The 14,004-nt window shown below is 48.6% G+C and overlaps 1 protein-coding gene across 1 annotated transcript in view; it reads left to right on the forward strand.

Moving 5' to 3' along the window:
* Window positions 1-780: 780 nt before the first annotated feature.
* PHLPP1 (PH domain and leucine rich repeat protein phosphatase 1) overlaps window positions 781-14,004 on the forward strand; it is a 148,416-nt gene continuing 135,192 nt past the window's right edge. Inside the window, exons 1-2 of the mRNA XM_033154564.1 lie at window positions 781-880; window positions 965-2,434. Coding sequence (XP_033010455.1) covers window positions 781-880; window positions 965-2,434 — 1,570 coding nt within the window. The remainder of the gene's footprint in view (window positions 881-964; window positions 2,435-14,004) is intronic.

Genomic DNA, 14,004 nt, shown 5'->3' on the forward strand with positions numbered 1-14,004 from the left:
GCGTCTCTCTGCAAAGGTAATTCGTACGCTCGTTTAAAAGCAAAAGTCCCCACTATGCAACGATATGCAAAGGTTAAGGGCGGGCAGGTACGCCGGGGGGGGGGGGGTCAAGGGCAACTGCAACATCGGGCAGTAGGCGGGCAGGAGCAAGCAAGGGCGGGAGAGGCCCGGCTCCCGCCCGACGGGAAGAGCGCGGTGCCTTGTGGGATACGTAGTCTCGGCTCGTAGCAACTCGCGGAGGCATCGCCGGGCCCGAGGACTACATTTCCCGGCAGCGTCGGGCTTCCCACGCTCCTCGTGGGTGGGTGGGTAAGGGAGAAAAGCCGCGCAGGTTGTCACGTTTTGTTTATCGCCGGAGCCCCGCCTCCTGCTACCTCACGAGGGATGGCGTCACCCCCCCTCCTCATGAATATTGAGAAGGCGTTGCTAATAGAGGGAGCTGGAAGGCGGGGCGCAAGAGACGAAAAATCGCGCCGCTCCGACGAGGCCTGCTGCAATTAATATTCATAAGGAACCTCCGAAGTGGAGGCCGGGCCGGGTGGGAGGAGGAGGAGGACGACGACGAGGAGGCGGTGGCTGCTTGCTTGCTTGCTTCTGCTACTGATCCTCCCCCCCCCACCCTCCAGTCCCTAATGGCGCTGGCAGCAGCTGCGCGGCGGCGGCGGGCTTGAGCCGAATGGAACGCGGCGACAGCGACGGAATGTTCGCAGTTGCTACATAATCGCGCTCCCCCGCCCCCCGCCCGCCGCTTTGGAACGCGGCGTGTCTCCGCGTTCCACAATGGAACCTGCGCAGCAACCTCAGCGCGGGAGCAGGGCAGCGGCGGCCCCGACGGCCGGCAAGCGGGAGCGGCCCGGCTACGCGGGCCAGGCGGGCCCCGGCACCGAGGGCGGAGGACCCGGCCCGCTGGGAAGCAGCGAGGGAGCAGCAGCAGCCGTTGCTGTCGCCGCCGCCGCCGCCGCAGCAGCAGCAGCAGCAGAGGGTGTAGCCGGGGGCGGCCCGCAGCGGCGAAGAAGGCGAGGGGCCGCGGCTGGAGCCGGCGGCGGCGGCGCGGCTTCCCTCACGCTGGCGGCCAACGGGACTCCGGCACCGGCGGCGGCCGTCCCCAGCAGCGGCGGCGCCAATTCGCTTCTGCTGCGGAGGGGCAGGCTGAAAAGGAACCTCTCGGCCGCCGCCTCCTCCTCGTCGTCTTCTTCCTCCTCGGCCGCCGCCGCCTCGCTGGGCACCCGCAGCCTGGATCGGAAGGCGCTGCTCCTGCTGCCCAAGCCGCCCCGGCAGCTCCAGCCTCTACAGCCGCCGGAGCGGGACTGGGTGCGTCGGGACCTCCAGCGGGGATGCGTCCATGTCTACTACTACCACCACCACCATCATCACCAGCAGCGAGGGGGCGGCGGCGGCGGCTGCTACCTGCGGCCGGTCCTTTGCACCCTGGAGACGACGGCGGCCGAGGTGGCGTCGCGGTTGTTACAGCTCGGGCACCGTGGAGCGGGCAGCAGCGCCGTCCGGGTCTTGGGGAAGGCGGCGGCAGTAACCGCAGAGACGCGCGGCCCCCATGAAGAAGGGGAGGAAGAAGAGGAAGAGGATGAAGGAGAAATGGACGGCGATTTTGCGGCAGACCCGTCCGCCGAGCCCGGGGGAGCAGAAGAGGCGCTGCCTGGCCCCGCGGAGGCTTCGGCTTCCCCAGCAGGGAGCCTGACCCCGATACCGGCCGGGAGGAGGCCGCGAAACCGTCGGGGGACCCCCAGCGGCTTGGGCGGCGGCGAGGCGGCTCCCCGACCGGGGCGCTTGGCTCTCACCAGCGGGGAGAACGGCCGAGCAGGTGGCCGTCCCTGCCTGTCGCCCTCCGACTGCAGCCCAGGGCGGGCCTTTCCTTCTCCGCCACCTGCGCAGCTCTACCTATCGGGCCCGCCACTCTCCTGCCCGTCCCTGCTGGGGGGCTCGGACACGGAGAGCTTCAGCCCCAGCGCTGAGAGCACCTCGGACCGGCTGGACGCCTACAGCGGCGGCGGCGGTTCCTCGTCTTCGTCGGAGGAGCTAGAGGCGGACCCTCCTCCTCCTCCTGTGCCGGCAACGGCGGAGGGGGAAGGGGCCGGATCGGGGCCTGGCAGGAGCCGCCGGGCCCGCCTGGGCGGCCTGCCGTCGGCGCACGCGGAGAACCCCCGGGGGGGCAGAGCTGTGGGGGAGTCCCCCGTGGCGGGGAAGGCGCCGGGAGGGGATCCCTCTTCCGCCGGGGATGCCGCCGCCTCCTCCTCGCGGCAGCCTCCGGCCTTGTACGTGCAGCTGCATGGGGAGACCGCCCGCCGGCTGGAGCCTCACGAGCAGCCCTTGCAGGTCCAAAACGACTACCTCTCGCAGCTGGGCTTCCGGGACCTGTGGCGGGTGCAGGAGGAGGGCATGGACTCGGAGACCGGCTGCCTCATCCGCTTCTATGCAGGTGGGTGAGGAAGAACTGGTGTGTGATGGGGTGTGGGTGTGTGAAAGGCGCGCACACTTGGTTTTGTGTTCACAGGACAGCATGGATGATAACCAACCTACTACACCCTTGGTGCGCTTTGTCAGAAATGAGGGTCTGCTGCAGAAATGGAGAAAATATGAAGTGGAACCGGATCTCATACTCTGGTGGTCTCTGTTCCCTATCTGCAGGTTAATTGATGGAGTGAGCATGAACTAAAGGAGTGTGTGTGTGTGTTGGGGAGAGGTCATCATATATTGGTCACATCTTGCAACTCACAGTGGTGGCAAATGCTTCCCGGCCTTGGCATTGTCATGCTTTCGGAACTTTCCAGTGGAGGTCAAGTTTTGGGATTCTGACCCCATTCACAGTCATTTCCCCCAGTCTGTCTTATAGCTGGGTAAGGGCCTGGGTGGGTGGGGGGGAGGTAAGAGTTGCAAAAGGGTTGTTTGGGGAGGACCTGTTGGAAACTGTAGCTCAGCTCACCTTGAAACCTGTTTGCTGGTTAAGTGCTCTTCAGGTACTTCAGGCTAACATGGAAAGGTTGTCCTCTGGGTCTTTCTTTATGCTACAGTCATAGAACAATAAAAATGAAATTGCTGGAGGTGAGGTCCATTGGAATTGCTGGAAGTGAGGTCCATTGGAATTGCTGGGTTTTTGCTTCCATGTAAACATGCTTGGAATCGGAATACCATTGTGTAGAAGCATTTTCTCCCCCTCCCCTCTGTTGACCTTAAAAAAGCTGCGCACAGAGGCATCATTGTGCTTTTTAGCTGTTTGTTCAGCTACCTGTGATAGGATCAAGTGGCTATTTTTCAAGTACCCGCTGTAGCAAAAATAAAAATGCTGAGTCTTGGCAGATGGAAAGGGGGGGGTATCTCCTCTTAACAAGAATTGTCATCATTTTTCCAGGGCAAATTTGCATGTACAGTATATTAATGAAATATCACATGTCTTAATCTGCTGAGTACACAGTGTATGGTTCTCTACCTATTTGTAATGGGGTGGGCATCTAGATCTAAGGCCAAGTTCCAGAGTCCGTTCAACCAGTGGGCTCCATGATATATGTATAGGATTGTTTCTTTACATAGTTGTGGGAGCGAGTCCAATGAAGTCTGAGATTTATCTACAGTTAGCATGGTTTTAAAATTGGCTTCTTAGTATAGACTGAAGACAGGCTTTTGTCTTGGTGCCTGGACTTGGTCAATAGCAGCACCCAAAAGTTCCTGTCTTGTCAACAACATTTATATTAGTGTCACATGTTTAACTGCCATATAGATTTCCTTTATTGCTTGAAAATGTGCACATAGGAAGGTGATTCATGCTTTGAATGACCTTTCGGATGAGAGGAGGAGCTCTGGGCTGTGCCATAATTGATCTTTCTGTTAAGGCGCTGTAGTTTCAGGGTTAAATTGGATGCCCTGTGTTTCGTTTTTCGGGTGAAGCTCTCTTTCCTTGTAATGCTTGTTCCATACAAGATGTGGAAAAGCTGCAAAGCCTGGACCCACCTGAGTGAGCTGAGCTGTCTCCAGACATATGCATTTTTTTCAGCTTTTCCATTTCAGTTTTTAAATACGCTTTGCTTTCTTTGACTGTCAGGCAGGCCTGATGTAGCCCAACAGCCACTTTTTGTCCGTATTGTGGAGCTGCCTGATGTTCAATCACCTCTCCTATCATTTGCCGTCCTGGACAGGTGGCCAGATGAGACCCTAGCTGAGCTGTCCTCAGCTTGAATGCGTAACAGTTGTATAAGCCAGCTTTTAAGGAAATGTTTTGCTGGTCTGTGTAGGCCGAGAAAAGTTGCAGAGGAACAGGAGCTAAAGACAGCCTTGGTTCCAAGTTTATATTGTGTGTGAATGGGCAGGTACAAGCACTGTATGTACAGTACTGGCTATTCTGTAATCTGCATTATTATTATTTTTCATGCAGCATTCCTCATCCTGATGACTTCCATATCTTTTGGACTCCAACTCCCATCAATCCCAGCTAGTGTAACCAATAGTTGGGGAATGATGGGAGTTGTAGTCTTGTAACATAAGGTGCGCATGAAGTTGGTGAAGGTCAGTTGAATGTAATGAGAGCCAGTGGAACTAAGACTAGAGACACCCAGGTTCAAATAGCTACTTAGCTGGGAAGCTCACTGAGTGACCTTGGACCAGCCTTCTCAGACAAATCTACCTTACAGGGTTGTTGCCTGTAAACAGGCATGTTCCCACTGTCATGCAAATAATTCTCCTCTAGCAATTGTCACAATCATGGTGTGATATTAAGCAGTTGTGTTTGCAAGCTAACTTAGTAGCTATTGTAGACTTGAGTGTGTTTTTTTTTTTTTTGTGCAGTATATAAAATCCATTGCTTCTTAAAACTTGCCAAATTGAGCCTGGGGGAAGAAGAGAAGATAGCTGGGCAAGTACACAGAAACGAAAATAACCTAAATTGAGCATGTTAAATCAACTGGGGGTTATGAATGGATGCTCGCTACCTTGGCGCCGTGTTAGAAATTAGCCAAGCGCCAGGTGCGTTTTGCGACTGGCGCAGGTCCAGTTGCGACCACATGGAGATCACTGGATGCCAGTTTGGCAGCTGACATTTCCACCTGGCTGGCCCCTCCAGCTTTCTTAAGCAGGTAATCAGAAGAGCTTATTTGTTGCAACTATATCCCACTTTTTTCTCCAAGGGGCACGTGGTTCATTCCCCTCCTCGGTTAACCCCTACAAGGACCCTGTGAGATAGGTTAGGCTGTTGCTGGACCAAGGTCACCCAGTGATGTTCAGGACTCAGTGGGGATTTGATTCCTCATCTCCCTCCCAGGTCCTAGTCTTAACCACTGCACCAAACTGGCTTCCTAGAGTTCTTCTGTTGTAGGGCAGCTCTATAAATTAGGTAAATAAATATGGGGGAAACCAAATGTCACTTAGAGAAGCACCCAAAATATTTCCCTTGAAGCTTGAATTTGTTTTAGTCTGGATTGCTTTATTTGATTTTGAATGTGTTATAAACCACTTTTGAGGGTTTTCCCCTTTAAAATATGAATGAAATTAATAATAGAAATGATATTAATAATAAATGTCATTGCAAAAAAAGGCACCTAGGCATTCCGTTGTGGCAACTGTAACCTAGGTTTAAGGTGCAGTTTGGCGATTAGCTTATATATATATCTGAGTTTCTTAACACCGCCTTTGTATATTTTCAAACCTTGTAGAGGGAACCTTGGCTGCAGGTAGGGGTTGCTGATGCAAAGCAGTGCCCTTTTGAAGTAGTAAAAAGCTTGGATTACAGTATCTGTACCTGCTGAAATTCCCTCTACCTGTGTATTGAAGGCTCATAAGCCCCGTTCTTATTTGAGTCTTCTATGTGGAGGTGATGCTCTTTAACTGGCCCATTTACAACTTGCTTAAAATACCTGCTTCCCAGGGACTTGTGTGTGCAGAGTTTTCGGTTTCTCTCTCTCTCTTTTTTATTCCCTTGCTTGCTCTGCAAAGAATTTGCTGCAAATTATTGTTTGCCGTTAGGTAGTTCCAAGCAGGATTTTAAAGCTGTGGCTGGAGGCAATTCACTACGGGTTTTTTGGGGGGCGACGATGTGGGGCAGGCGTAGCATGGGTTTTAAAGAAATCCAGTGGTACCTCGACTTACGAGCGACTCGACTTCCGCATTTTTCGACTTCTGAATGACCTCCGGAAGCGGAAAAATGGCCGCCGCTTTCAAAATTTTCAACTTCTGAAGGGAAAGTGGCGGCACGATACCTCGGCTTACGAAAATTTGAATGCTGTTTTTTTGACTACCGAATTTTCCCCCCCGTTCCGAGATGGCGGCTTCAACTTGCGAAGATTTCGACTTAGGAGCGCGCCTTTGGAACGGATTACTTTCGTAAGTCGAGGTACCACTGTATGAACAAATCTTAAGAGAGCAATTAACTATCTGCTTTGAAATAAACTGACATTCATTCATATATGTGCCTGTTGAATGGCCCCCCCACCAGTGATTGGAAGTTAGGCTTAGCCGCTGGCTTCACAACCCCCTTGCTGATGGTAGATGAAGGTTCATACAGTACTTGGAGAATGAGAAGCAATTACAAGGAGAAACCCAAGAGCACACATCTAAGGCTTTCGACCCATGTATATTTTCCTGAGAGTAAGACTCATTGACATATTGGGAACCGAGTAAACTTGCACTGTTCAGACAGTCTTAAAATAATCTGAGCACTCTTTATTTCCTTTCATTGGCGTAGTCCATGAATGAGTGTATGTAGGGGTAATTATGCACAATGCCTGGAGAATGTACAAAATCCTGTTGAGAAGGCATTCCCCAACATCTTTTGGCAGGTATGCATATAACACTGTGGGGGGGGGGTTATTGTTTTTGTTTGTTATTATGGTATGTACGTTTCTGAGCACAATTCAAAGTGTTGGTGCTGACCTTTAAAGCCTTAAATGGCCTCGGTCCAGTATACAGTGGTGCCTCGCTAGACGAAAATAATTCGTTCTGCGAGTGTCTTCGTAGAGCGATTTTTTTCGTCTTGCGAAGCACCAATGCAAACCGCTAGTTTTCGCTTAAATTTTTCCCCCCCGTCTTGCGAGGCAGCCCCATTAACTTTTTCGTCTTGTGGGGCAGCCTTCCGCTAGCGAATGCCATTCGTCTAGCGAGTTTTTCGTCTAGCGAGGCATTCGTCTAGCGGGGCACCACTGTACCTGAAGGAGCTTCTCCACTCCCATCGTTCTACCCGGACGCTGAGGTCCACTGCTGAGGGCCTTCTGGCAGTTCCCTCACTGTGAGAAGCCAAGTTACAGGGAACCAGGCAGAGGGCCTTCTTGGTAGTGGCACCCGCCCTCTGGAACGCCCTCCCACCAGATGTTAAAGAGAACAGCAACTACCAGACTTTTAGAAGACATCTGAAGGTCTTTAGGGAAGCTTTTAATGTTTGATGGACTACTGTATTTTAATATTTTGTTGGAAGCCACCCAGAGTGGCTGGGGAAACCCAGCCAGATGGGCAGGGTATAAATAATAAATTATTATTATTATTATTTATTGTTTTTTATATTTAAACTGCCCTGTGATCTTTGGATGAAAGACAGTATAGAAATTGAGAGGGGGGGCTGGGGAATGTGCATAATCTTCGCAGTTGGATTATGTGCACAATGCCCAGGTGTTTATGCACATTAACAGTGCAACTCTCCTTACCTGTAACATACACATTCCCAGTTACTGAACCTGAACTTTTAAAATCTGGTGCCTGCAAGAAAGGAAAAGGTTATGGTAATAAAGGTTGTAATGATGGTGTTTTATTTGAGGAGCTTTTCATATTTTGTTCTTGAATCTTAATCCTGGGTTGTTGTGGGTTTCTTCCCCCCCCCCCCATGAGTTGGTTTTTAATGCTTAGAACGAATTGTTTTGCTTTGGGGAGCGTAGAGAGGGATGTGCAAGTTAACCTGCAGGCTTGTGCAAGCTCTATAATGTTTGCAACAGAAAAGGGCTCATCAAAGCTTAACTTTCCATTGTGAAATCTATTTATAGCCAGCGTCCGTATAATACAAGCCATGGCTTATATTGTAGATTTCATTGAAGTTTCAAAGTGTGAAAACTTGGAAGTACTGTTTTGTTAAAAACCTGCCTTGTTTTTCACAAGATGGGCAGGCTTTTCTCCCCCCCCCCCCCCACTTTTGAAATTCGCTATTTTTTCAGGAAGGCGTGACTTAATTATGAAATATTCAATGGGTTTATGTGTCATGGAAAAATCTACTGAAGTCGCCCCGTCAGACAACATCCTCTTAGCCAGAATGGGTGATGTCAAAAGAGAAACAATTAAACCACGCACCTTCCTAATGTGTTTGATTTCCGTGTTGTTCCTCCCTCTATTTTATTTGCGTGGGTGTTAAGCTAATAGATTTTGAAATAAAAGTAGCAGAGCTGGGACTATCGGTAGGTGAACCTGAAGCATGTAGAGAAGTATCAAAATACATGCTAGTCTGATACTCTGTATTGTTGGACAGACTGGAAGAGGTGGAGGAGTCCTTTCCCCAAAGGCAGAGGTTTTCAACCTTTTTGAGTGCACGGCTCCCTTGACCAACTACCTTCTTTCTGCGGCACCCCTGTGGGGCTCCTCACCCCTTTTCGAACACCCTCCCTTGTGGAGTGATCCCTCAGCCTCCTCTCCCTTCCCTTTGGGATTCCTCCAGGCAGCCGGTTCTACTACCCCTGGTCTCTGAGAACCAGTGTGGTGTAGTGGTTAAGAGCGGTAGACTTGTAATCTGGTGAACCAGGTTCACTTCCCCGCTCCTCCACATGCAGCTGCTGGGTGACCTTGGGTTACTCACACTTCTCTGAAGTCTCTCAGCACCTCCCAGAGTGTTTGTTGTGCGGGAGAAAGGGAAAGGAGAATGTTAGCTGCTTTGAGACTCTTTCGGGTAGTGATAAAGCGGGATATCAAATCCAAACTCCTCTTCTTCTGAGCTGCCCCCTCAGAGAGGTGCCTCCTCACACTGCCCCACAGGGGCCTGGGAAGAGGATACCCCCAACCTTATTGGCCCAGTGGAAACTGGCCAAAGGTGAATGTGAGGCCAGCACCTTACCTTGCAAGGCAGCAGTGGCAACAGCGGGCACTGTTGGGCCTGCACGATGGAAAGTCTCCCCTTCAGCACCGGGCACTCAGCTCTCAGGCAGGCCTTGCACACAGCAAGCACAAGGAAGACCAGCGCAGTGCCTGCCTGCCTACCAGACCTCCCATTTGCCTGTCCATTCCCAACAGCAAGGGCTGGCTGGGCTCCCTCACCTACTTGCTTGCTTACTCGAAGGCCACCTCAGCTCCTGGCAACCAGCACCCAGTGGCACCATTCGTCTGTGGAGCTTGTAGCTGGGGCTGCTGCAACAAACAGTCGTGCAATCCTTTGGGAGGCAGAGACCATGAGAGGGCACCAGAGGAGGGAGGGAAGGAAAGAGGGTCAGAGGCCAGTGCTGCCCGCGGCACCCCTGGCCATCCTTCAAGGCACCCCAGGGTGCCATGGCACACTGGTTGAAAACCACAGCCCTCGGGATAAATAGCTTCATGTTTCACAAGCAACTTCATGGGCTGTACTTATGAGCCGGTACATCACTGCCCGCCTCCTGTGCTTTTCGGTAGCTGGTAGGCAAGTTTGCTAGATGCTAACTGCTTCTCTCTCTGTCCTGCAGCATGATGCTTGATGTGTGGTAGAAAGCCTTTCGGCAAGGAGTCCTCTTAAACTCCGGTGTTGAGTGCGCAGTCACTAGCAGTACCCTGTATTTTAGCACCGTGGAAGTCTCTTGTCACAATAAATGTCAAGTCTGCTTCGTGTAGCATGAGCGCTCTCAACTGCAATATCCAACTGCTAGTCCTGGTGCATTCATTCTCTTCTTGACACTCCTCACCTTTGTTCCGTCAGAAATTTGTGCTGCTGCTCTTTCCGCCTTTCCGCGCAGGTGTTTTGACTCTTAACGCACAGCGTAGGGGAACTTCTCTGAAAGTGTTCCTAAAGTTGACAAGAGTTACCTTGCGGGTGTAACAGCTGAGTCAGAAGCTCCGATGGGGTAATGCTTATTGATCCCTATCTGGAAAAGACCTCCCGCTGGTTTCAAGGAGGAACAGTGTGGAATCCTGTTCCTTACATTTAATTATCTAGTTCAGTGGTTCCCAATTAGCTAATTACTGAGGACACCCTATTTTCCAACAGCCAAGCCAGGAACTCCCTACTTTTGAAAAATTTAATTTATGGTAACAATCTCTATGGTGGTAATAATAATAATAATAATAATAATAAATGTCTGCTGCAAAACAAATGGGTCACCTAGACATGCATTTTTAACCCAGGTTTAAGGCATGATTTGGCAATTTTTTAAATATATATATATATATAGAGAGAGAGAGAGAGAGAGAGAGAGTGTTTCAGTGTATTGGTGTTGTAGACAAGATGTGTTTGGTTTTTTGCTTTAAGGAGCAGCAGTGTTTGAAATACTGCTGATTAACTTAACCATAACTTTTTAACCAGCCTTGTGGTTGGATTGGTTTGTTGGTGGATGAGCAGCATTTGATAAGAATTCATAGCTCAGCTACAAGCCTCTTACTCTTAACTGGGTCGGGCTTTGCAGAATTACTACCAGAAACCATGTGAGTGGTATACAGTCGTATTTGCTTCTTAAACGCAAGTTATAAACTTTTCTGTTTCTGCGTGACAATATAATAATCTTATGGAACACTTTTAGCTTCACCCATCCAGATTAAATTATTCTAAAAAAAATAGATTGAAATGAATGTGACCGTAGTGAACCAGACTTTTACAACGCATACTTTGCTGTAGCTTCTTATTAGAGTTTGGAATAAGGTAGACATTTGCCAACGAGCATTTAATCTGAAATGAGAATTGTGCTGCTAAAATTACCCACTTCAGGGACTTTTGAGCGCCTTTTTCTTTTTAACATTAAAATGCACTTGAAGATAACTATGGTACCGTAGTGCTTGGAGCATGGATGGATCTTCCATACAAATTTCTGTACACTGAAGAATTCAGGGTCAGTTGCACATAGTAGAAGCTTCCATCTGGTTGCTTTGTTACATGAACATTTCTCAAAAGCCGTTTCCCTGAAAGCTGTTTGTGCTTGATGGCATCATAGACTCCTAGGGGTCATCTAGTCCAACCCCCTGTAATGCAGGAAATCGGTCTCGGTTTGACTTGGAAAAGGCAAATGAGGCTGCAGAAGAGACTTCTTCATTTTCAGCTAGAGCATCTCCTGAGACACTAGAGCAGCTTCTCCCAAGCTTGAGCCCTCCAGATGTTCCAAGACTACAATTCCCATCATCCCTGACCACTGGTCCTGTTAGCTAGGGATGATGGGAGTTGTAGTCCCAAAACATCTTGAAGGCCGAGTTTGCCTATGACTGCACAACTCCCTCCAGTCCTAGCCGGCCCATTGAAGTGCATTTACTTCAAAGCAAGTTCTGCTGGGACCTACTTCCTAGGAAGTGTGCTTAGGGATTTTAGCCATAAATGAATACAATACTTGGAGTCATACGTATGGGTAGAGTCCTCATCTCTCCAACCAGTTTTGTCCTGTTTCACTTTACTTGGACTGTTAGTCATTTCTTTTGAGAGCCGAAAGGCCGCCTTGCTGATAATTCTTTTGCCTTTCATCATCAGACACTGTTACTTGGAAGTTTTGTAACAACTCCCCTCTTGGTGATGGCGGTATTGATATACCTTGGAGCTCTTTGCAATTAAAATATCCATCTGTTCCACTTAGAACATTAGACGCTTCATACAATCTGTCAAGTGGTGTACGTCCACATGAAAGCCCTTGGAACACAGGGAAAGAGAAGTCAAAGCTCTGATCCAAACAGTTTTTCACCAGTTTTTTTTTTGCTTGCTTTTTGTTTACTGAAGGGGTGTTATCTTATTGGCTTAAAAAAGGCTAAACTTCCTTAGATTTCATCCCCACCCCCTCCGTAACAGGAAATATGGATGGGATTCAGCATTGCACGGCCACAATTACCTGACAATGCTCTCTTTCCAAGTTGTTGGTTTTAAAAAATTCCTGAGCTGCACAAATATATTTGTATAAATATGTTTCTGCTCTAATCACTCTTGAGTAACAATCCACTTTGTTCAGAAACAGTGGGGCAGTGTTCTAGATCCCCCCATGAGATTATAATTTTTTTAGCATCTGGACATTCTGCAAACTTCTTCGTTGAGGTTCACAATATCACACACCCCTAATTATGTTTCTGTGTGATCCACTTCAGATTTTCACCTAAACTTGTGTCCCTAGCTGCTGCTCTCCAAATGTTTTTTTGACTACAACTCCCATCATGCTTGATCATTTGTCATGCTGACTGGGGCTCATGGGAATTGTAGTTCAAAAAAAACTACAGAGGTTACTACAGGCACCCCCAAACTCTGGACCTCCAGATGTTTTGGACTACAATTCCCATCATCCCCGACCACTGGTTCTGTTAGCTAGGGATCATGGGAGTTGTAGGCCAAAACATCTGGAGGGCCGCAGTATGGGGATGCCTGGGTTACTAGGTTTGGAGAAGGTAAGTGATTTATATCTGAGGAAGGGGTCATGTTCCGTGCAATGTGGAGTGAAATTTTACCCCAGTGCTTTATTTTTGCATTTCACAAGTTATTGAGTAATGAATAGATGCCTATTGCAAGCACAGCATTAAGCAAGCCTGGCAGTTTTGAAGTTTTTTAACTTTGTTTATGTAACAAAACTAAATAAACATGCAACATTAGATGCATACTTCATTTTTCTGGGAAACCACATCACTGTTTGTAGGTGAGAGAGTACAGGGTAGCCTCACCCATGGTTGGCATGTGGTTCCTGGAAGATTGATCAAAGGTGAATATGACACTCTTGCCAAGATAATTGTGAGCAAACCAGAGGGCTGCAAGATTATCCGCTTTCTTTTGTGCATAAGAGGAGTGTGAAACATTTGTTTTTATTTTAGAACCATCTGCAATTCTGCATTATATTCCAGTGTTGGGAGCTATGGTTTATTCTAACCAAAGTTAGTAAAAACTAATTGGGGACCAAATTGTGGTTTCAGGTCTTGGTTATTGGGTGACTTTAGAACAAACCATAGTTTCTGGAGTCTGTTTGTAACATGGAAAGAGGAGGGGAATTGTGCAACCCATTATTTGTTTTAGCTCTTTTGCAATCATGTAAAACATAACTTAGATGGCATGAACCAGACTTAAGTATGTATCCCACGTAGGATAATGGTTCATCTCTTTTGTTCCTTCTTAGCATGCTTTGAGAGCAATGGGGGACACGTTTACACAGTTTCCTTGGGAACATGTGCTTCCTGCTCACTCCTCTTTCGTTTGTTGGCTTTAGCTGTGGCCTAGTCTTGTGTGAGTTTATTTTGGACTATGTGGTGATCCCCCTGCCATGTGTGAACAGTTGTACTTAGGCCGGGGCAGAGGGATTGTATCCATGGTATATTTTAACTTTTAGTTGGTAGGGTGTGGTGCATATGAACACATGGGCACACGAGCTTTTGAGGGAATGTTATGAGTGATTTAAAAGAACACCCTGCTTCTAGTGAGTAGCAAAGTGTCCTCCTTTCCGCCTCCTCACAAATGAGAAATGGAGCACAAGGAAGGATCCAGCAAAAAACTGCGTTCTTGCCTTGCTTGTAGTATAAACATGACCCCATTCTGTAGTCTGGGGCAGTCTCATCATGTATTGTGGGTTGGCTTTGCTGTTGAAAGGTGGACACCTTGTGATATAGTTCTCTCCATTCTCAAAAGAAGGAAGATGATCATAGCTTAAAAAGAAGCAAGATATGATAAAACTTTCCCCTGTGCAACTGGTCCCTTTGCTTAATTCCTCCTATGTAAGTAAGTGAATAAAGCAGGAAGTCTTCCATTAACCAAGTTCCTGGTTTTATCTTAATGTGAAACTGTAGCTTTAGAACTAGTCAGGTTATGGAGATGTGTTTCGAAGGCGGCTTAATACCTTGTGGTGTTCCGAAACTATTATCCATGGTTTCCTGGTTTGGATGAAATGAGATACTTAATGAAAGATTTCCTGCTTT

This window comes from Lacerta agilis, chromosome 7, assembly GCF_009819535.1.
Source record: "Lacerta agilis isolate rLacAgi1 chromosome 7, rLacAgi1.pri, whole genome shotgun sequence".
Classification (NCBI taxonomy): Eukaryota; Metazoa; Chordata; class Lepidosauria; order Squamata; family Lacertidae; genus Lacerta; species Lacerta agilis.